This window comes from Tachypleus tridentatus, chromosome 6 (genome assembly GCF_004210375.1).
Source record: "Tachypleus tridentatus isolate NWPU-2018 chromosome 6, ASM421037v1, whole genome shotgun sequence".
Taxonomy (NCBI): Eukaryota; Metazoa; Arthropoda; class Merostomata; order Xiphosura; family Limulidae; genus Tachypleus; species Tachypleus tridentatus.
Genome location: NC_134830.1, coordinates 37,620,187 through 37,643,417, shown reverse-complemented (window position 1 = coordinate 37,643,417; position 23,231 = coordinate 37,620,187). Strand labels below are relative to the sequence as shown.

The window sequence follows — 23,231 nt, the reverse complement described above, 5'->3', positions numbered from 1 at the left end:
TTCATTGTAGGCATTAAGACGCCACCTATGACATTTCAGATCCTCTAGTTGAAAATAGTGCAATCGAATTATAAAAAAATGTTATTGTGGAGACATACATTGTCTTTCGTATAAACTCACAACTTCACTTACAGTGCAGTTCATACTAAATCCCACACATCATGATAAGAAACCAAATTGCACTGGTAACAAAATAACATGAAAAACGAATGGAACACAGAATATGTTATGCAAACATGTCACGACATAAATTCCTGTACATACTTACTGCGATCAAAATGTATAACAATTAATGATACATAAATATTTTAAATAAAACAGTATAATTTAGTACATTTCATACCATTTCATCAAACGTTAAAACAGTTTTACCTTCTGAAGAAAGTCGGCATGTACTGTGACAGGTAAAAAATTAACAGGAATGGTTGTAGAGAGATCCATACTTCATCTAAGTTGTTAGCTAATGCAACCGCCATCAACTGGGCACAGCGAGATGTACGCATTCGTTTGTCTGTCTCCTTCTGTCTTCCATTAAACACCTACAAGATATTGATTGACCATAATGTGTTTTAATCTATCTAGCAATCTTCGTAAAAAGAAATCTGTCCATTTGGGCTTCTTGTTTTATACGAAAATAGTGGATATAAGATTTAACAAAACGAATATTTATGCATTGCTGGCCAAAATCTTGAGGCCCATGAACATTAAGAAAACTTATGCATTTTGCGGATTTAGACTGAACCACTTATTTGAGCAGAACTTCGAAAGATGAAAATAAGAAAATGGAAAATAAACTTTTTAAACTTTTTACCAGCTAGTATTTAGGCTAATTTCATAGTGTTTACATATTTCCTATTAAATGCTAAGAAGTTTTTTATTTTTATTTTTTATTTTCTTATTTTCATCTTTCGAAGCTCTACTCAAATAAGTGGTTAAGTCTAACAACGCAAAATGCATATTATGTTCATTGGCCTTAAGATTTTGGCCAGCAGTGTATTTATATCTTACTGATAAAGTTACTTAATAAATTTCGGTATTTTAAATTCTTCAAAATTAAAATTATCATTAAGGTAACTTTTTCGGTAACGAAAAAAATAGAAACTCTTACCTAAATTTCTACCGACTCCCAAAAATAGCATAGTGTATCAATTTTACTAAGTTCTATTATATTATTTAAGAAATACTAGAGGTAATTTAGCCTGGTGAGGAAGCTACTGTTTATGAAACCCATTTTTTTGTGCGTGTAACAGTAAGTGAAAAAGTTAAGACAATTAAGATTTTTCCTTCTTGTAATACACTTGTAGCAGATAATGTTACAACTGTATTCAATCACCTTACCTCTCCAGGGATCCCTGTGAAAGATCGTTCTTTTATCTTGGAGAATACTGGCCCAGGACAAACTACTGTGACAAACACTCCTTTAGCTTCAAATTCTGTTCTCAAACACTCGAAATATCCCTGAATATAATAACAAGACGAAGAAATGAAGAACCGTTAATGTACTAATTAATATAAATGTGATAAAACATCTATACTCTTGTGCAATTTTTTAATAAATCTTTACATTCTTATCGGTGTGTGTGCGTGTTTCCTTATAGCAAAGCCACATCGGGTTATATGCTGAGTCTTTCGAGCAGAATCGAACCCCTTATTTTAACATTGTAAATTCGCAGACTTACCGCTGTACCAACGATGTACTTCTTATACGTAACGCTTGTAAACTCCAATTAGATTACTTTTTTATTTACAAACATATGTATAAATACAATTAATCTAGTTTCAGGACAAATAATTATTTCTAATTGCATGTACTTCTTATATTACTGTAAACCCTCTTTGACCATTGTTTGTGCTTTGAATTTCAAATGCTTACCAATTACTATTTACATCAAATTTCCAGCCAATTCCACATGTCGGGCTGCTTTCTATCAGGAGCCTATTATTCAATATTTCTGTAATAAAGCTCCGGTATGACCAGGTGGTTAAGGCACTCGACTCATAATCTGAGAATCGCGGATCCGAATTCCCGTTACACCAAACATGCTTGCCCTTTTAGCCGTGGGGACGCTATAAAGTGACGTTCAATTCCATTATTCGTTGGTATAAAAGTAGCCCAAGAGTTGGCGGTTGTGGTGATAGCTAGTTGTCATCCCTCTAGTCTTACATTGCAAAATTAGGGATGGCTAGCGCAGATTGTTCCCTTATAGCTTTGCGCGAAATCAAAAAGACGAACAAAAATTTCTGTAATATTCTCCAAACAAAATATGTTGATATTACTCATTATGTTACTATGATGTTCTTAGTAAATGGAGATAACAATCAATTAAAGGTGAGGAATTTTGTTTTCTTCCGTAGTGCTTAAAAGTTAATGGATAATGTGTATTAAATTATTAACAAGAAATAAACAAAGTATTCGGAATCCGTACCTGAATAGCATGTTTTGATCCAGTGTAAGATGCTAAATTCGGTACACCTGTAAGATTACAAGTAGACGTTCAGTTACAAAACGACCGAAAAACTAACTAATTTGAGTTTCGGATTTGCTAGCTTTTTTACAGCCAATTACAACAGAAAATACTCAATATGTAATTATATTATTTGTACATCTTATATGTAACTTTTTTATGACACGTATTTCTCTTATCCAAGGGTTCGTTAAAAATGTTAACACAAACAATTTTCGTAAACTTTTACAGTTTGCCATTTGCTCTTCATTTTCAACAAAAGGCTAATATTCGAAAATCTTCAAATTACACATTACAACCATAGGTAAATATTTTAAAAGAAAATTAGTCTCTTCAAAAACACATTTATTTAATATAGCTTCTCTCCTTTCTTAGCACTAAACATGTATTTGTATAAAAATCATCCTCTACTTAAATAAACGTAACAAATTAGTCTTTCATCACTATTTGAGCATTACGTGTTTCTTTCATCGAATAGTCTGGTTTATATGAAAACGATGCTACAAGTCTAGAGATGCCTTTTGCACATCTATTATTCCATCTGTTTATTCAGTATTACCTGGCACCATAATTTCTATTCCAGTTAGCTTTTGCGAAAAAGGGGAAAAAAATATTAGCCTAAACATCTTAATACACTTAATACACTTTTAACATATTCTTCCACTTTACGCGGATGTTGAGATTCAAAAACCATGTTTGAGAAAATAAACAGAACAAAGGTTCATTGTAGCTGCATCGGAAGACTTGAAAGGTACATGATCGAATGTTATTGATAACATTCGATATATTTGGCTTAATTATGAAAGGTGTTGGAACCTTGTCACACTTCATCCACTTAAAATTCTTGTTTATTTGATTTTTAACCAATCACAACGTTGTACACTTTATGTCATCTTTTTCAGCAAAATAGATCTTTTTACAAACCATAGCCTTCAGCTTGAAGGTGATCTTATTGGTCTTCATTGGCTGTTTTAAACATCTTCTAAAAGAAATCCCCTGCTTTGGCTTTTTGTCGCTTATACGAACACCCTTTTTTAAAAATGTTTGGTTCGAATTTTGCGCAAAGCCACACGAGAGCTATCTACGCTAGCCGTTTCTAATTTAAAGATAGGCAGCTAGTCATCACCACTCACCGTCAACTCTTGGGTTACTCTTTTACCAACGAACAATAGGAATGACTGACACATTATAACAACCCCACGGCAAGAAGGGAGAGCATGCTTTGTATGACGAGGATTTGAACCCGCAACCCTCGGATTACGAGTCGAGAACCTTAACCACCAACTAACACTATCCACGCTAAGGAGTTGACTATCACTGTTATAATACACCTACTGGTTCAAGTATGAAAAATATTTTGTGGTGTAGCAGGAATTCAAACCTGGCTTGTCAACCACAATATCCAGAGCTGTTCTGCAGGATCAACCTGCATATAAGAATCTATAAACCTATAAAATACCGTTTGCTATTACAGAACTTTACAAAAATATATTTCTCCACGGAACTTACTGATATCACGCAGCAACAAAAAGAACAGTAACAAAGAAGTTCCAGTATTCTTACTCTGTCATCCCATTGGTGTTTGGTGTATTTTTTGTCTTCATATAAATCACTGTGTTTTAATTTTTATATACTTTGTGTTTGAAAAAGTAATGGCACTATGTAGACTATTTGGACTAAATTACACTACAGGACTAGTGATGATGTTATGTATCTGGTTAAGTAATTTCACAACGTTAAGATAGTCAGATAATTAAAATAAAATATCCTAATCTGTTTTTAGATATTTAGTTTCTGTTATAACTCATAGAACAGTATCAAACATAAAAAATGATTAACACTGTCAATGATATCATAATATGTATATTTTTTGATGCTTAGACATATTGCTTTACATATTCAGAGTCGTTTTATATCCAAGTACTCAACCCTCTGTGAAGATGTATGTATTTTGTTTAATTTCACTTTGAATATAGTGTTAACAACATTTCTTGTTTTATGTGTCCTTGACAGCCCCCTTCCCCATACGTCAGTATGGTGACGTTAAATTCGTGAAATAAACTATTGCTCCGTTTAGTTGATATAAAGTTCCATAGTGGTACTTTGGGTTTTAACTCATATTTTAAGATTAAAGCATTTATATAAATATCCTACAATGTTTTCAAAATAATCTAACATTAAGTTATGTTTGAAATTTTTAGTAATTAGGTGATCTGATTTTACTTCGTATATATATATAAATATATTCGTTAAGAGGGAGGAGAGGTGCCTCGGGCTATCATTATTATGTATGCAGTATCTGTTCTGTTCGCACAAAAAGTCTTGTTTTTCTACAATTAATTTACCGTACTGTAGAAGAGTCTACTTGTTATATTTATCGTGTTTCAGTATTTGTGCATGAAGTTGGCTTGTATGGTTTGTTTCCTTTAATTTCGCACGAAGCCATACGAGGGCTAACTGCTCCAGTCGTCGTCAATTGAAAAGTTATAGACTAGAGGGAAGGCAAATTGTCAACACCACACACTCTTGGTGTATTCTTTTAGCAACGAATAGTAGGACTAACAGTCACTTTATATCGTCCCACGGCAGAAAGGCTCAACATGTTCGTTGTAACAGAATTTTGAAGTCGCATTCTCAAGATTGCGATACAAGCGCCCCCTAGTCACGAAGTCATGCCAGGCAAAAAAAAAAAAAATTAAATGTGGCCTTTTTGAAAAATTCAACGGCTTCCAGATATTTTCGAAGTATCACTCACAAAATATACATAAGAAGCCTGTTTTAACATTATTTTACTACTTCTATCAACAACGACTGCAAGTAACGATAATATAATCATAACATTTACCAGTAATATAGTATCAACATTAAATATTGTACAGAGAAAGTTACTTTTTGTGCTTCCTATATCAATAAACATGACAAACAAAACGTGAACTAATAAAAACAAGTAATTAATTTTAAACTATGCGTTTGAAGTTAAACATAAAGCTACACAATAATTGGGCTATGTGTGCTATGACTACCACGGGGAACCATCTCAAACCTCGTGCACTCTGATTCACAACTAAACCCATCATCCAGGTCCATCGACAGAAAAGTGTCGCGCTGTTTTAACGGCAATTAAAATAAAATGCAATTTCTTGTGACTTACAAATTTTCTTGGTCAAAAAGTTAGGACATAAAAAACACGAAATATGTTTAAAATAAATACGGTTCGAAATGCTCAATTTGAAGAGAAGGAGTGTTTCCTAATTTGCACAAATTTTTTACTTAAAATGGTCTATTTTAATCATTGACCCCATTAGTATGTCGGTGGTTAGCTCGCAGTCTAGTAACGCTAAATCGACTTTCATTACAGGCGGTAGGCATAATACAGATAACCCAATTCCTAGCTTTATACTTAATAACAACGAGCAAGCAAACAAATAATCAACCATGAGTTGATACTCGTAACCAGTGGTTACATGACTTTAGTTCTTTTAGTATTTTTATTTGTTTGTTTTTTATGCCAGGAAGATTTAGTAACTACTTTTCTAGACGCACACGGTACCGATTACTCCATCACTGAGAACTACGTGCACTTTTGGTCTTATATCGTAATTTGAAAAAAGCGAAATCATGAATTATGGTAAATAATGAAAATACGGACAAGCGTAGGTGTTAATAAGTTGTTTTTGTTAGAACGTTTATTGTCAAAAAGTGTTTGTTTGTTCTGCATTTCGCGCATTGCTACACGAGGGCTATCTGCGCTAGCCGTCCCTAATTTAGAAGTGTAAGACCAGAGGGAAGGCATCTAGTCATGACCAACGAACAGTGGGATTGACCGTTACATTATAATGCCCCCACGGCTAAAAGGACGAGCATGTTTGGTGTGATGTCGATTCCAACCCGCTAACATCAGATTACGAGTCGAACGCCTCAACCACTTGGCTATACAGGTCCGACCACGAAATTAATTTGTTTGTTCGAATTTAAGCACAAGCTAGCTACGGAATAGATTATCTGTCCTCTGCCCACAACGGTTATCGAAACCTGGTTTCCAGCGTTGTAAGTCAAGAGACTCCGTCGGGCCACTGGGCGGGGATCTCATGAAGTATAATAGAAGATACAATATGAGTGTAGAACTGAATGTAAAGAACAAGATATAAACTATGCTAATTTTTAAAAATCACCTGGTGAAGTTTGATGGTTTAAAACCCCATCACACCAAAAATGTTCGTCCTTTCAACCGTGGGGGCATTGTTATGTTCCGGTCAGTCCCACTATTTTCTGGTAAAAGCGTAGTCTAAGAGTTGACGATGGGAGGTGATGATTTGCTGCCTTCTCTCTAATTTCACACTACTAAATTAGGGACGGCTAGGGCAGATTGTCCTTGTGTATCTTTGCGCGAAATTCAAAAACAAACGTAACTAAGCCTGAGACTAATGGGTTTGTAGACTTTGGTGTCGTCGATTAGAATTCTCTTATATTATTCTAAAAATTCCGTTGCAATAAAGACGCTAATTTTACTGCCAATTGTTTTCAGATTTCTGCTGATCTAGAATTATTATCAACAGAATGGATTTATTTGATCTGAAGGTTAGCTGCTATGAAACGAATTGATTGTGAAGATTAATGCCAGAATTGAACGTAAAATATGGAGGGTTGTGCGTTCGAATCCTCTTCATATCAAACAACCGTGGGGCTTTATAATCTATCGGTCAATCCCGCTATTCGTTGGTAAGAGAGTTGGCGGAGGGTAGTGATGACTAGCTACCTCTCCTGAAGTCTTACTCTGCAAAATTAGGGACAGCTAGCGCAGATAGCCCTCGTGTAGTTTTACTCGAAATTCGGAACAAACCAAATCAAACTACGTTTAACACCACGATAAATGCACAAAAGTCATTTATCTAAAATACGTCTGTGACGTTATACAAAACTATACACATCTCATGCAAAAAAAAACCTTCGTTCACTTACATCGATTTCGATAGATGTCATATTTCTAAAATTTTATTTTACGTTTTGACAATAACTCGAAAGAAAACGTACGAGTCACCCACCACATTTACCAGCGACACTGCTGTTCACCATAACATGGCCGCCTCCGTTTGACAGGAAATGAGGTAGGACAACCCTTGTTAAAGATACGTGAGAGAAGACATTCGTGCCAAAGATTTGATAGTCTACTTCTGTGAAGATTCCATCAAATGGAGCCCTTTGAGAACGTCCGGCATTGTTCACCAAAATGTCTAGCTACAATTTAGAAGAACGAAAACAAATGTAAAGATTTGTTGTTTACATGTGAATACACTTTACAATATCAACGTGTTTGATTTAATGTCCGATACCAAAGACTGTAAGTCGCACATAGATTTTCCCAGAAAGTTAATATTTTAGTAAGTTACATTCACGAAAAACGATAGATCAGTGTAATAAACGGAAAAAAAACAAACAAACAAAACAGAAAGTTTACTTCTGTAAAAAATAAAAAGTAACATCTGACCTTACTGCATTTCGGAATATTTCTTAAACACTTATAATCTTCTAAACAGTGACGTGAAGTACGGCTTTTTACAAGGAAAAAACAACAACGCAAAATTTTAAAATTTCTTAGGAATTTCACCACTTACTAATTGTTAAATTTCAAAGATAGTTGCATCAGAAGACAGTTCAAACTTCAAAAGTTCAGCTTTTTCCCTTTTATAGTTTTAAAAACATTGCAAAGACTTCCCGGGAAGGGGTATGTTTCAACTTGAAATGAATTGTGAATTGATCGAATTGTGTAAATATAAACTGTAAGCGGAAAAATTGTTATTTACCGGACTACTTTGAATTATTTAAGAGCATACGTTTTGTTTGTTGTTGAAGTGGTTACCTTCACGAGATATTATGTGGCGGAAATTTGAATATTAAAAAAGGAATATTGGGTGTCAGTGTTACAGTTATTGATACATCGTTCAGATGAACAAAAACGGAAATATTAACTAATTTAGGCTTCTTCAATACGTTTGTGAATGTAGAAGGAATGTGATTCTTCTGTCTTAGTTTGTTGTATAGGATTTTTTATTGTTTGATTCGAAGTAAAATTTAAAGTATTATTTCAGAAAATCTAGTTTCAAATGCAGATAAAAAAAACAGTGAGTAAAACAGTTAGAGTTGCTGTAATGAATTTATTTGGAGACGGCACTGACAGTTTCGTCAGTTTTAAATAAATATATACACTTGTTAATTGTTTTAAAACTTCGTTATTTTACACAAAAAGAAAACCAAGAATTGTTTTGCTTCTTATTACTTCAATCATCTCCAACTGCTCCTTGTTTCTGAAAGCTTTATAAGAAAAATATATGATGAATATATGTGTAAAGTCCAGTTTCTTACTTACACTTTACAGGACAGAATGTTGATACTTCACACTAATGATTTACCTTACGGCATGACCAGGCGTTCGACTCGAAATCTGAAAGTCGCGTGTTCAAATCCCAGTCACATTAAGCATACTCGCTCTTACAGTCGTGGGGGCGTTATAATGTGACGGTAAATCCCCTTATTCGTTGGTAAGAGAGTAACCCAAAAGTTGAGGGTGGGTGGTGATGACTACATGCTTTCCCTCTAGTCTTACACTGCTAAATTAGGAATGGCTAGCGCAAAACAAACTTACAAATTATTATTAACTGTATACATCAATTGTGAGGCCTCGTTTATACTACTGTGTACTGTTTGGGCTCCCTTCCTCAAGAAGAACATTGAATTGTTGGAGAAAGGTTCACAGAAGAGTCACTAGGATGATAGATGTGTACTATGAAGGGAGACTGAAATATCTAACCTTTTTTGCTCTGGCGAAAGGAAAGATTTGACCGAAGTGTTTAAAATTATTAAGGGTACTGATGATATAAATAAATCAACTTTTTGTGTTTAGCGGTGAAAACAATAAGACAAGGGGTCTTAAGTAATTGTTTAGGCAGCGTATGTGTCGTTTGCACTTTAAACAGTGTTACCTTTACACAGAGTGGATTCCTTTTGGAAGGTACTATCTTCAAGTGTGGTTGAGGCATAAAAGGTTGGATGAACATATTGATAATAAGAGGTAGTTGTAGTTGGAAACTACAATGTCAATAAGCACATTTATGTCTTTATAAAATTTTATGAATTTGTGAGAAATGTAAAATTATGTCAAACGCAATTAAGCCTTAGTTAGTTTTAGTTTATATATACAAAGACATGGAAGGCATTTAAAATTGAAAATTTATTTACAACAATGCTTAAAGACAAATTGCTCGAATATGTAAAACACAAAACAACCTTACATAAATCTCAGTCTTTGAAAATTTAATGTATGTATTGCACCTTCCTACCTTTTTGAAGTGTCCAACAACTTTCTGAAAGCATTCCGAGTGTTTGGAAAAGTGCGTAATATCAAAGGGCACTAGAAGGACGTCATCATCTTTTAACGAACCTCGGACTTAAAATTGAAAAAAATAATTTAGGTGCATGAAGATCTGGGCTTATCAATTATCTACGACTTTGTTTTAAAAGTACTTATTACACAGGGCTAGATTATCGTGTCAAATAGTTCTCCGAAGCTGTTCTATCTTTGGAAGCAAAATTCTAAAATTTAGCTTTTTTTACAGTGCAATTACAGATTAAAAACAAAATATAACGTTGTGAGTGGTCAACCACAAAGTATTAACCCCCTCTACACAAAAACAAACAATCCATAAACTTATAAGAAAGGCAGTCAGACAGCTTTAAAAGAAAATATTCAATAAATACCTCATCGGAAACAAATTGAATGTGCAGAAATAAGTGCCAGATATTTTTAATTTTTTAATTTATAGTAACGTAACAATTTGCCCTTTCAATCTCAATACTTACAAAATATTCTGGTCTTAATATCAAAGTTTCTTAGTTCAAAATAAGCAATCATATCAGAAACAAAACAATTTTAAAATAAGAAAATATATGACATAAAAGTATCCAGACCCTCCGCTATATGAATTGATAAATAGTACTGTAACTGTCAATAACTAAAAATGTTGCTTCTGATGTTATAATTTCAATAACTAGAAGTGTTTGTTCTGGTTCTATAATTGTTAGTAACTAAAAGTATTGGTTCTGGTGCAATAACTGTTAATAGCTAAAAGTGTTGGTTTTGGTGCTATCACTGTCAGTAATTAAAAGTTTTGATTATGATACCATAACCGTCACTAATTAGTGATGCTGTTTCTTTCGCTACAACCATCAGTAACTCAAAATGTTGGTTTTAGTACAAGACCTTTCAGTGACTAACAATATTGGTTCTCTTCTCTAACTGTCAGAATGGGAAAATCTGTTTCTGGTGTTACAATCTCCAACAATTCGAAATGCAGTTTATGGTGTTTTAACCTTTCTAAAATGACACTGTTGTTTCTAGTGCTATAACTGCTAGTAACTAACAGTGCTGTTCTTTTTTTTTTTTTACTATAACAGTTAGTAGCTGACAATGCTGTTTCTAAGTCTATAAATGTCAGTCATCAATAACACTGCTTCTGGTGCTGTAACTTGCTGTTTCCATGAATTATTTATTAAACAGTTTTGTTCTTTATTTCTTTCGTATCTGATGATGGCGAGTTAGCGTGCTCAAGTATTACATATTTATGTTTTAATTTTACTATTTGTTTCTCTCTCTTTTAAGTAAAAGGAAGCGGTTACTTCCCATTGCTTTGCCAGATATTCTTTCAAAGTTACAGCTATTTGACTTTTTCTTCACAAATAATAATCCATAGTATTTGCAGTAAATGTTACACTAATGCATCATTCCAGTTATATTCTAGGCTTTTAGTTTATTTGTATGTATATGTAAAGATAGTGTGTTTTCACTTGACCAGAAAATTCACAACTGGTCAATTTCTTTAATATCTGATGGATAAGAGATTGCTATAGATAAACAAAGATGTTATTTACGTTATTTAACACCAGTCTCATTTTTAAGAATGTGATTTCTTTTTGATTTTAACAATACTTACCTATACACTCTGTCTTTACGGCCTCCAACTTGTCTACATTTCTTCCAGACAAAGCTAGTCTGACTCCATATTTAGCCAGCTCGTAAGCTAATGCTTCTCCAATTCCACTAGAAGCCCCTGTGATCCATGCAACTTTACCACGTAACTCAGCTAATAAAATGTCATATACATCAATATATCTTCACTTTAACATTTATTAACATTAACTTTGAAGTTTACCTTTTGGAATAATCAGCTGACGTGGATGACAAGAGAACTTTGGTAAAACTGGCCACATTAAAACATATATGTATAGTGGTTTGTGTCTCTCTGTATCGTTCAGAAACTGTTTGCAACGATTCATTAACGCAATTTTATGAATATATTTTGAAATTTTTTAAGTATATTTCACATTTCTGAGTGTACAGAAACTGTGAAAGTTATTGATACCAAGTTTGTTTTCAATTGTAGAAAAACGTTTGTTTGCGATAGTATTGAACATAGTGGTAAAAATTGAAACACACAAGACAGATAACACTGAGGTACTCTAAATTTTTATCTTAACGAAAAGGATAATGCTGATCTCACAAACACGTGTATTGACCTATCTGCTGAAATCTTAGAAGTAGACAAAAAAACTTCTAATTAACCACAAAACTGATGCCTGGTAACGTATCCAATATCATGCTGGTATAATACGTTTTCTCATGATAAGATGAAAACACATAGAGGATGATCGTTGTTGAAATAGAATTTCCCGATTGACCTTTTTTTAGGTAACAGTAAAATGTCGGCATTTATATGATAAGTAAAGCACTTTCTTAGAATATTAGCAATACTTTATAAGTTAGAAACTTACTGCAAGAACAAAGTGGGTTTTGTGACAACTTTTTTTAGCGTTGTCCTAAAACACTTTAGAAGTAATGGTGAAAAATATGCTGGAAGTGATTTTAAGCTACGATCCATTTTGTGTTTTTTATCTAACCTATTAACTATGAACAGAAATAATAAGTAGATCTTTCTCAACGGAAAATGTTTTATTTATAATTTATGGTAAATAGTGAGTGGGTTTTGAGTTTCATGGCCCAAAGCAACAAGGCTATCTGCGTGTCGGCCATTTTTCGTGTAGTGTCTCTGACTGTGTAAAACTATATTCTTTTGTAAGGTAACTTCCATTACGGAAAAACACTGTGATATTTACTATTATTGGCATCATTGTTTTGAATTAGAAAACAAAGTAGATACGTATAAAACACTTTATAAATGAACCTATAAACCAATATACTATTTTACCAGGCTTCCTTACCATAGTTCCTATTTTCACCATGTGCACAGTTACATTGTAAAATTAACTACTCAATTTCAGTGACTTTATTACGCTGTTACTTATTATTTAGGCATAGTTTGTCAACGTTAGAACCTTATCTTGTGACCTTCTAATTCAGAACAATTATACACTAAAAGTAATCAATCAACTCTTAAGACTTCAGTACATCGTCATTTAAGCACAGTTTCAAAATGATAAACTCTTACCTGGGGACCTTCAGCTTCTGTACAATTATTTGTGTAGTTAAAAGTAACATTACAATCACAACAACATTACTGCCTCATCTAAAATCGTTATTAAAATCTTACCCGTATTTTCAAGACGGCTGGTATGGGTATTAAAAATTTAATTGAAGTAAAGTATAGAACAACATTCCGACCTTTTTTAAATCTTCACCAACCGTCTTGAGAATACATTTTTACTTCAAGTGGGTTTTTCGTCATCATGAATAACACTACCTGGTGACCTCCCATATCTTTCAGTCCACAAGAGTGTTAGATCTCCATCTGCATGCAAATAAAACCACTTAAACCACAAGACTACAAAGAGTAATATAAAAAAGACAGATTAACCACATCCATTCAGCATCCATGTTACCGACAGACAACGAATACTGTTGTTTACTGTGTTTAAAATTCTCCTCTGTATAGTTCGGTATAACTAGTTCTAATGACGCAAAACGACGCCAGTCACATGGTTGACTGCTGCTGTTGTGAAAAGGTTAAAGGTTCACACTTGTATGATCATTTTGAGTGACAACACTGGTGGTGTTAGTTAACTGTTACAGCTCCAAAGAGAAAGGTGCCTAAATAAAATAAACTTCTTGAATATCCTGTTCATTCCGTCCCAGTATTTATGGTTTTGCATACCTGATCATTTTTTTCCAAAATCACTCCCCGGTTAAGTATTATAAAACTCTACATACATTGATATGTACTGTGTAAATAGAATTTCTTTTACTTTTAGGTTAATTACATTGATCTAAATGTATTTAATCTGTTGACATTTACACACGTAGTATTTCTTACACTGTCAGTAACATAAGTTATATCATTAAACGAGAACACTGTTAATGACATTCAGTTAATACATATAATATTACCAGTCAAAGAACAAAAGAATCTTTGATACCGTACTACCTTCACCAAGGTTTTCCTTTCTAACACTTCCACTGTAATTGGTGTATTGACAAATATTTCTTGTGAAACGTTTTATCTTCAAATAATATCACGTAAGTATGGTGAACTTGTTATACCTGTTGCTGTGTTTAAACACAGTCAAATGTTATGATTTACTATCCAGTTATAAATTTCTGTAATATTTTATGGATTCCGCCCATCAAACTGCCACCAAGGAAATTGCTACCCACGTGATTGGCCCAACTAGATATTTTACCGGTTTTGAAGTACCAAGCTTAATTATTTGGTTTAAAATTTGTGATAAATATTACCCAAATTTGTCTCCTAACAGAACTATCTTTTTTTCAAATGCCATTTTTGACGTTTACTACATAAATCTACAATGGACAAATTAAGAGGAATGTGTGAAAAAAAACACTCAAGAAACATTTTGTAGTCGAGGTTTAGCTCTATACTTTTTACCCCAATAAAAACTAGTAAAATGTTTAAAACGGTCCCAGTTAGTCTGTTTCCTAATGTAAATTAAGCATGTACTTTTCGTCATTATATACGGTTCTTTTAAATGTTTTGCTTGAAAAATCGCCTTACAAAAAGACAAATCACATGAATCAGTGATTCTTCTGTTTCTGCTGCGCTTTGTTACCTGAGCCTGTTGTTAGGAGGCTTCAGAAATTGAGATACGAAAACTTGCACAGCAGCGAAAAAGAAAAAACAAGAAGCACTTTTTCTTTTAAGTAGGTTCAAAACATCTTATACATGTTTGTTTTAGTTATTATTTTTAAACATATAAGATTTAAAAAGCTTTGCATGTCTTCCTTTTAAAACACAGTACAATAAACGTCAGATTGTTTATCAAAAGCACAACGTGTGTTATCGTAATTTAAACTGTTTGTTTTGAATTTCACACAAAGCTACACCAGGGCTATCTGCACTAGCCGCCCCTAATTTAGCAGTGTATGATGAGAGGGAAGGCAGCTAGTCATCACCACCCACCGCCAACTCCTGGGTTACTCTTTTACCAACGAATAGAGGGATTGACCGTCACATTATAAATATTTTATTAGCAGGTCTGATTCCGTGTATGAAACATCTTGTTCGTATAATCAAAATTTACTGTTCATTTATTTGCAAGAATCACTTGGTGAACTTCTGAAGAACGATTTCGTTAACATGTCGTAAAGTTGGTTGGATATAGTGCCCGACATAGCAATTTGGTTAGAGCGCTAGACTGGTAATATGAGAGTCGCAGGTTCGAATTCCTATCACACCAAACATGCTCGCCCTTTCAGCCGTGGGGACGTTATAATGTGACAGCCAATTCTGCTATTCCTTGGTAAAAGAGTTGACCAACAAATGCGAAAGGATATAACGCTGGGGGAGGATTCGGTAACAAGCACAAACTGTAAAAAACCGATTGAATTGGTGCTAGATGACAAAAGTATTCGGTTACATCTTGGTGGTCAAGACTTGGTCATCACTAGCCAATCGTTGCGTGATACAACTGCATCTTATCTCAAGTATACCAAACTTATTGTTTTAACTTTTGTTTATCGTTTTATTTTATCATTACACCAAAAATAATTAAAGAAAATTTAAAATTTTAAATAACATTCTACTAAAACATTTCCTTGTTATCAAAGTGGTTGCGCTGTACCTTTACTCAAGGTAAAGACAGATACGTTTATTGAATGGGCTTTAATTTTATGTAGTTCACGTAAATGCTATTTATCAACATTATTTTACCCCATATGTCTCGTATGACTTCATGCGTGTAATATTCCATAATGTTTCACACATTTAATTTTCTTTGTATTTTGTTTTAATGTTACGGTAAATCCCACTATTCGTTGGTAAAAGAGTATCCCAAGAGTTGGCGGTGGGTGGTTATGACTAGCTGCCTTCCCTCTAGTCTCACACTGCTAAATTAAAAAACGGTAGCGCAGATAGTCCTCGAGTAGCTTTGCGCAAAATTCAAAACAAACAAACAATCTATGATTTTTATGCAAGCTTTTTAAGCTACGTTGTTTTACAGGCATTTTATGTTGAATTAATAAATACTGGTCTGTTTGAAACAAACAACAAAACAAACAAATCCACAGTCAGACAGACACAGGCAAATTGACGAAATTTTGTTTATTACAACTACGTGTAATGTTCACAGTAAAATAAAATATTATTATTTATTACAGTGTACAGAATATGAAATAGTTATGAGTGTTTAGTGTATGACTGGTTTTTACCAGTTGCAACAAATAAACTCAAAAACCAAGATAAGCAGTACTAAAAGATAAAAAGGTGTTTAGAGCTGTCAGTGAGACGAATCAGAGCTAAACTATGTCAAAGCAAAGTAAATGTAAAGTTAAGTAACAAATCTGGAGAACATATATCACGTTTGATGACGGCTTGAATACGTAATAAACGACACTTTATCACTGATGTGCAACGTTCTTGCAAGACTATGTCATCATCAAATATCTGATTTTGTCGAAACGTTGAACATTTTTTACTGAATTTTGTTTCATTCAATCCGTCTCCAAACGTTTACTATCACACTTCGCGACTCTAGTACAAGAGTAAGTCTCATACCACAAAGTGTTGAAAACACCACCATTCCTATTGGAAGTCGAAATGGGTAATATTTTGTTATTTCTCATGCAATCCGAAAATCTCCAGAGGAGTTAAATTGCATAATAATTCCGATTCTAGAAGATAGATTATAAACATTGTTGGTTTGAAATCACTGTGGAATACATGTTGTATGATATGATAGATTATCATGTCAATAAAATGTTTCTCTTTGTTGTACAATTAATTTAAATTAATTAACGTAGTATTGTCAATAACTGAGAACAAAATCATTTTTATAAAAGAGTATTTTTGATGAGAAACCTGTTATGAATATATCCGTTCATTCTGACCTTCACTGCCATAAAAAAAAATTACACAAGTATTTCTGTGTTATTTTGTAATTCTTGTTAAAATGACCTGAAATTTAGTTTATTTGTTAAATTTTATGTAAAACTATTCAGGTGCTATCCACGCCACCTATCAGTAACTTAAACATTCAACACCAGAAGGAAGATAGCTTGTCTGCACTGTGTAGCGCGAGCTTTTGGGCTTCTATTTACCAATGGAATGTAGTATTGGTCATCATATTATAACATACCAAGAATGAACATGTTTAATCGCTTTCCACTGACACAGTGGCACGTCCGCGGACTTATTTCACTAGAAAACGGGTTTCGATACCCATGGTAAGAAAAGTATAACTAACCCATTTTGTACTTTGTGCTTTATAGCAAACAACGTGTTCTATAAAAATATTTTCTTTTTATTTTGTTTTTTGTATTTTCTCTCCTCCGAAAATAATAGTTTCATTCTGAAATAAATCAAAGGCTAAATATTACATTAGTTTTTCTCTGAGATATAGTGAAAAAAATGTTAAACTTTTAACTAAAATAATATAAGCAAATTAAATTATCAAATATAAAAGAATATATTCTACTCACACACGACAATAATAACACAATTATAAAAAAAATCATGTTTCAAATGTTTTTTTTTTGTTTTCACTGAAATTGAGTACTTTTATTCATTAACTGTCACAGCGATATGTCAGAGGACTTACAACTCTAAAAAACTGGGTTTCAATACCCGTGGTAAACATGCACACCAAAACTCTTCACCACCTCTTAAGATGTGTGTTTTCAATCTTGAGACCCAAGCCATTAGCAATAGGTTAGCCATAGCTCAAAATATACCCAATAATAATATTTAAATTATTAGTGTTAAATATTTTCCAATATACATATCAATCAACAGTTAACGCATTACCCAAGACGCCAATCAATCGAGCAGCTTTGTGCTCATATTCAAACAAACACACTATGACAGTGTATGTTCATCAGTCAAGTTACAGAAACATAATTGTCAACAAAAATATTTCTAACCGTTTTTAAAGATATACAAAACGTTTTCGAACTTTTCTTAGTAATAAGTACATAACAAAAATATTAACAGATATTAAACACTGTTTACACTCATATTTCTCACATAATTTCATCATAATACCTCAAGGAGAAAATATTTTACCAGATACTTAACATATCCACTAGTCGGGTCATATAATTTTTTATAGATTCTACATAACAGTATATAACAAACCAAACACTATAATTAGTTGTATTTGCTTCCTCTTGCCACCTATCCGTAATTTGAACATTCTAGACCATGGGGTGGGAATAGTTTCCTGGTATTGGCCAATGCTTACTCCTAAGCTGCTTCTTACCAATGGAATGTGACATTGTCAATTATTATGACGTACATATTACCCATTACTTAAAGAACGAGTTATTGTAACCAATAATTCACTTTACATATTTTAATTGTCCTGAAAAGCACGCTTATTTTACTGCAACTAAATATAATAAATGAACAATTTTCTCTTTAGCTTTACCATTATATTAAATGCCAGCATTACCACCCACTTGACGTTCCATAAACAAAACTTTAAGACTGTCCAACATGAAAACTGCTGTTTGCTGGGATCTCGTTATGTGGTCACTTATTGAAAACAGATGCGCTATTTTATCATATTACTGATGCATAACAACTGATGTCAAGAAAAGAACCTGAACCAAACAAATTATATATTTCTGTATCTTCTACTTAAACGTATCAATTCTACAAATGAGCGTAATCGTGAAAAGATATTTAGTTACAAACCAAATTATTATTTTCAAAATTTATGGTAACGTAAGATATGAAATTCAGTGTTTCGTCATAGCCCACTATGATATCATACATACTCAGCAAAACGTCTGGTACAAAGCATCATAATTTATAATCTTATTGGATTAGATATCATACAAATTATGTTCATTTCAACTAAGTACGTAAGATTTTATATAGTTTATAACCCATAACGAATAATCTTTCAAAGTTCAATTTAATTATGTTATGTTATAATTTCGATAGAGACTCCGAAAATATAACTGACGGATACAAAACAATGTTTCAGTAAGTATAATATCAGTGTTTCTATATGTCAGATGATCTGTTCTGAAAGTGACACTTATTTTCATGTTTAGATTTGTTAGGCAGTAAATTTAAATGATCTATGTAGATTGCAGTTACTGCTGTTACCTCTTTGTATAGAACTTGTTTGTTACTAACTACATACAGTCTCCAGGTTTGATCTGTGTCTTTCAGCCTATTCGTGGCACGAAACGCGTGTTTAACATTCGAGATAACTGATCATTTTGATAGACTTTCGTTCTTGAAAACATGCAGGTAGGACGTCAAGTTTGAATACACATTTGGACTTCTTGTGTTCGTTGAAACAGATAACGCTTGTACGTGAATGTATCATAGAACACTGTGTCTGACTGAAGGATTTATTAAAGGAAGGAGTAATCAATATGGAAAATAGGTTTATGAAAACGAAAGTTAAGCAAGTAAATTATTATATAACCGCTATCTACGCATTCACATTGTACTTAATATTGAAAATAAATGATTCAAACTTTATATTGGCATATACTTTTTACAGAAATTTAATGTTCACCATATTTTAACTAGAGCTTTTGTATGCTGCAAATTTAAAAATCTGTAAAATGGTTCGCGTGAATGTGTGTTTGCAATATTCTATTTCTCAGTATTTGATGAGACGTATATTTTAATTAGTGAAGTACAATTTTTTTCATATTTCCAACTTTATACAATGTTCGACATTCAGTTATCCCTCAAAGTTCAGACGGTGTCAGTCAGTTAAGAGTACCTTTATAAAATGATGACAAACCGATTAAAGCAGATGTTGTTAAGAGTTATCCAGATTAGATATAGATTTTAGAACTGTATAATTTAAGCTTTCGAGAACATTGTAAACATTTTGTCAGGTTATTTGGTTTTAAATATTTGCTTTATATTATAATTTTACAACAAAGCTTATATTTTCATTTTTAACTATTCTTTCAGCTTACAGATAAATTAATACTGAACAAGTAAGAGATAACATATAATATTTTCTGTATGTATTTTATCTCTCGTACTAGTTGCACACACTCATTACAAACAATTTTCTTTGTTTAGCTCTGTTTTGAACTGAGTTTGTGTGTTAATAAAAACGATTCTTTGTTGTATTTTGTATAAACACCCCTTCTAGTTGGTGAATTCCAGAGGGACAAAAAACTAATTTATCTGCAGCTTTGTTTCCGTCGGACCTCCTATTTAAGAGACACTAACTGTTTACTTTTCTGAAAACCCTTGCACAGAAAAACACCATAAATCAAAAATTTCACAGAGTAATGTATTTTCACAATCTGCGGATCTCGGATTCAAATCCCCGTCTCACCTAACATGCATGTACTTTCAGCGGTGAGGATATTTTAACGTTACGATTAATCCCATAATTGTTTATTAAAAGAGTATCCTAATAGATGACGATAGGTGTTGATGACTAGCTTCTTTCGTTCTTGTGGTGCACTGCTAAATTAGGGATGGTTATCGCATATAGCACTTGTGCAGCTTTGCGCGAAATTCAAACCAAACTTTAGTACTTGATTGCTAAAAATATTTCAATTAGAAAAATATTTCCAGGTAAACGCAAAACGTTAAAAACCGAAAACAATTTTTTTAAACTTTTAGAAGAAAAGTGATTATTGAAAGAAAACCAGTTTTCTCAAAATCAATTTACTTTAATAAAATTAAGAATAGATTTGGTTTAAATTTCGAGCAAAGTTATACTAGGGCTATCTGCATTAGCCGTCCCTGATTTTGTAGTGTAAGACTAAAGGAAAGGCAGCTAGTCAGCACCATCCACCGCCAACTCTTGGGCTACTCTTCTATCAACCAGTAATGAGATTGACCGTCACATTATAGCGTCCTTAAGGCTGAAGGGGCAAGCGTGTTTGGTGTGATGGGGATTTGAACCCACGACGCTGGAATTGCGAGTCGAGTGCCAACTGGCGATGCGTGGCCGTTTGTGAGTGTTTTTATATCAATACTTTTTCTTCTGGACTATGAAAGAGATGGTAATTAATTAAGAAACAAACAATTCATCTTTGAAAAATCAATCCATGACAGACATATAAGTCGAAATGACTGGTTAAGTTATTGTAATTCACTGTAATATGTTGTTGATTAAATAAAGATGTAAAACTTATGATTGAATACATTGTAAAGTGTCTCAAATCACATGAAATAGATTGACACTTCTTGATTTCTAAAAACATACAAATATAAAGACTTTACTGAAATTATCTTTAAAATAAAGCATAAAAAACAACTAATGGAATCAGCATTCGTATTGGAAAGAAGTCAGTATCCACACAAACACAAGAAATTCATACAAATACGAAACCAACGTTTAACCAATTAATATGTTAAGAAACCAATAATGCTCATACTAGAAAGAAGCTAGTATTCTTCCGAATAGAATACATTCTGTATTTATTCATGTGTAAGACTTCTGATTGAGCTTAGGTATTTAAAATAACCAACAACTAACACCTGAATACACACAAGCTACTTTCAATTATATTCATAGAACATTGCCAAGTGAGTAATCAAACAACTAAAAATCTAGCCTATATTTCTTACACAATTGGCAAATCTCTTGCTTAAAATACTTGATAAAATTGACGAGTTAGATTTGAAGAAGTGACTTTGGTCTTTCCACTGCGATGAAGTAATACACAATGGTGTCGTTTTTCCAATTCATGTGTGAGATTTGTGAGTGAGCTGAGGTATTTGAAATCACCAGACATAGTATCCTCTTTTCCTATGATGTTGTACTAAATATGGCAAGATGCACACATCATCCATATTGGTAAACAATGGCAGTTAAATGTGAAAGTCAAAACCACTCTTCGTTGGTAAAAGAGTATCCAAAGAGTTAGCGATGGGTGATGATGACTAGCTGTCTTTATTCTAGTTTTATACTGCTAAACAAGGAACGGCTAACGAAGATACTCCTGGTGTAGCTTTGCGCGAAATTCAAAACAACCTAACAGTTGTAAATTCATAAATACCACACAAAAGTATGAATTGAAAAAAAACCAAAAAACTTTTAGCATTTTAACTGAGATGTGTTGAAATGAATGTTAACTTCTTGTTATTCAGTAACATGTTAATAAAATTATAAAACAAAACAATTCAACATTGTATGCGTCAAAATATTTGTAAATTAAAACATGATATTCCTTGAATAACTTTGTACAACATAACAACAATTTATGTGTATGTAAATTGGTATAGTCAAACCTATTGGGAATATTACTAGTTGTTATTAAAATATAAAAGAACTATCCATATTGCAGGTTCTATATAGTTTTCCCAATTTAGATTCAGATTTTCAAACTTATTAGATCACTTTCAAGTTTCTGTAAGGTTGTTTATAAAACTTATAGTTTGTTTTATTTTAATTTCTCACTAGTAGGTTTTGTTTATTTACTTTAGAATTTCTTTTTTGTTAACCTTACAAGGGTATTTCCGACTGAACTGATGAGGGATAAAACCAGTAAAAGTTTTTCACATTTTTTATCTCTTACCAGTTCTGCATATCCAACATGTCTTTGTTTTGTTGTGTTCTGTTTGTCTTGATGACATTTATTTTTAATTGTTTGTTGATGTATTTTGTATGCAGACTTTTTGTTGTTGACAACCCAGATGGGGGTCAGAGAAACACAAACTCATATCTGCAGTTCAGTTTGCTGTTTTGCAGTCCCTACCCATTTACTCTGCTAGAAATCTGTTCACCATAAGATATCGCCCTGTCAGGAAAAGAAATATTAATATCATGAAACAGATTCGGCTTTTCTGACATCTGTGATCTTTGAAAAGGTGTGAAGCTACACCTTCCCATTCTCTCAAAATTATATCCCGACTCTCAAATTATAAAAATATCATTTTCGACAAATTGGAAAGTGTATAATTTGTAACTTTGGAAAAAATATCAGAATATACAACATAGCCATGTGTTTTCTAAACTGTATGTAACATTGTAAACCTCGATCAAATGAAATGGCTGGGGACATTTCCTTTCGTTTTTACCGAAAATTTGTGTTAAAAAAAGGAAATTGTGTGTATCAATCTCGTTTGCAAATAATATAAGGCCCGGCATGGATAGACGGTTACGACACTCAACTCGCAATCTGAGAGTCACGGGTGCAAACCCACGTTAACCAAATATTTTCGACCTTTCAGCCATTGAGTCGTTATAATGTAACGATCAATCCCCTAGTTCGTTGGTAAAATAATAGCCTAAGGGTTAGCAGTGGGTTGTGAGAAATAGCTGCCTTCCCTCTAGTCTTACTCTGCTAAATTAGAGATGACTAGC

At 33.0% G+C, this 23,231-nt stretch overlaps 2 protein-coding genes across 3 annotated transcripts in view; one reads left to right on the top strand and one right to left on the bottom strand.

Moving 5' to 3' along the window:
- The window catches only part of LOC143252272 (dehydrogenase/reductase SDR family member 7-like), a 52,162-nt gene that overhangs the window by 2,604 nt on the left and 26,327 nt on the right, over positions 1-23,231 (bottom strand). Inside the window, exons 2-7 of one of the 2 annotated variants that reach the window (XR_013028921.1) lie at positions 11,450-11,599; positions 9,800-9,906; positions 7,508-7,700; positions 2,427-2,473; positions 1,334-1,458; positions 373-539 (exon numbers count right to left, since the gene is read on the bottom strand). Coding sequence is in view for 1 of the 2 variants with exons in the window: in XM_076504156.1 (XP_076360271.1) it covers positions 373-539; positions 1,339-1,458; positions 2,427-2,473; positions 7,508-7,700; positions 9,800-9,906; positions 11,450-11,599 (784 nt within the window). In the remaining variant the exon portion in view is untranslated. The remainder of the gene's footprint in view (positions 1-372; positions 540-1,333; positions 1,459-2,426; positions 2,474-7,507; positions 7,701-9,799; positions 9,907-11,449; positions 11,600-23,231) is intronic. The other variant, XM_076504156.1, reaches the window with a different exon arrangement.
- Positions 20,863-23,231, top strand: part of LOC143254446 (dehydrogenase/reductase SDR family member 7-like) — a 15,447-nt gene continuing 13,078 nt past the window's right edge. Inside the window, exon 1 of the mRNA XM_076509633.1 lies at positions 20,863-20,876. Coding sequence (XP_076365748.1) covers positions 20,863-20,876 — 14 coding nt within the window. The remainder of the gene's footprint in view (positions 20,877-23,231) is intronic.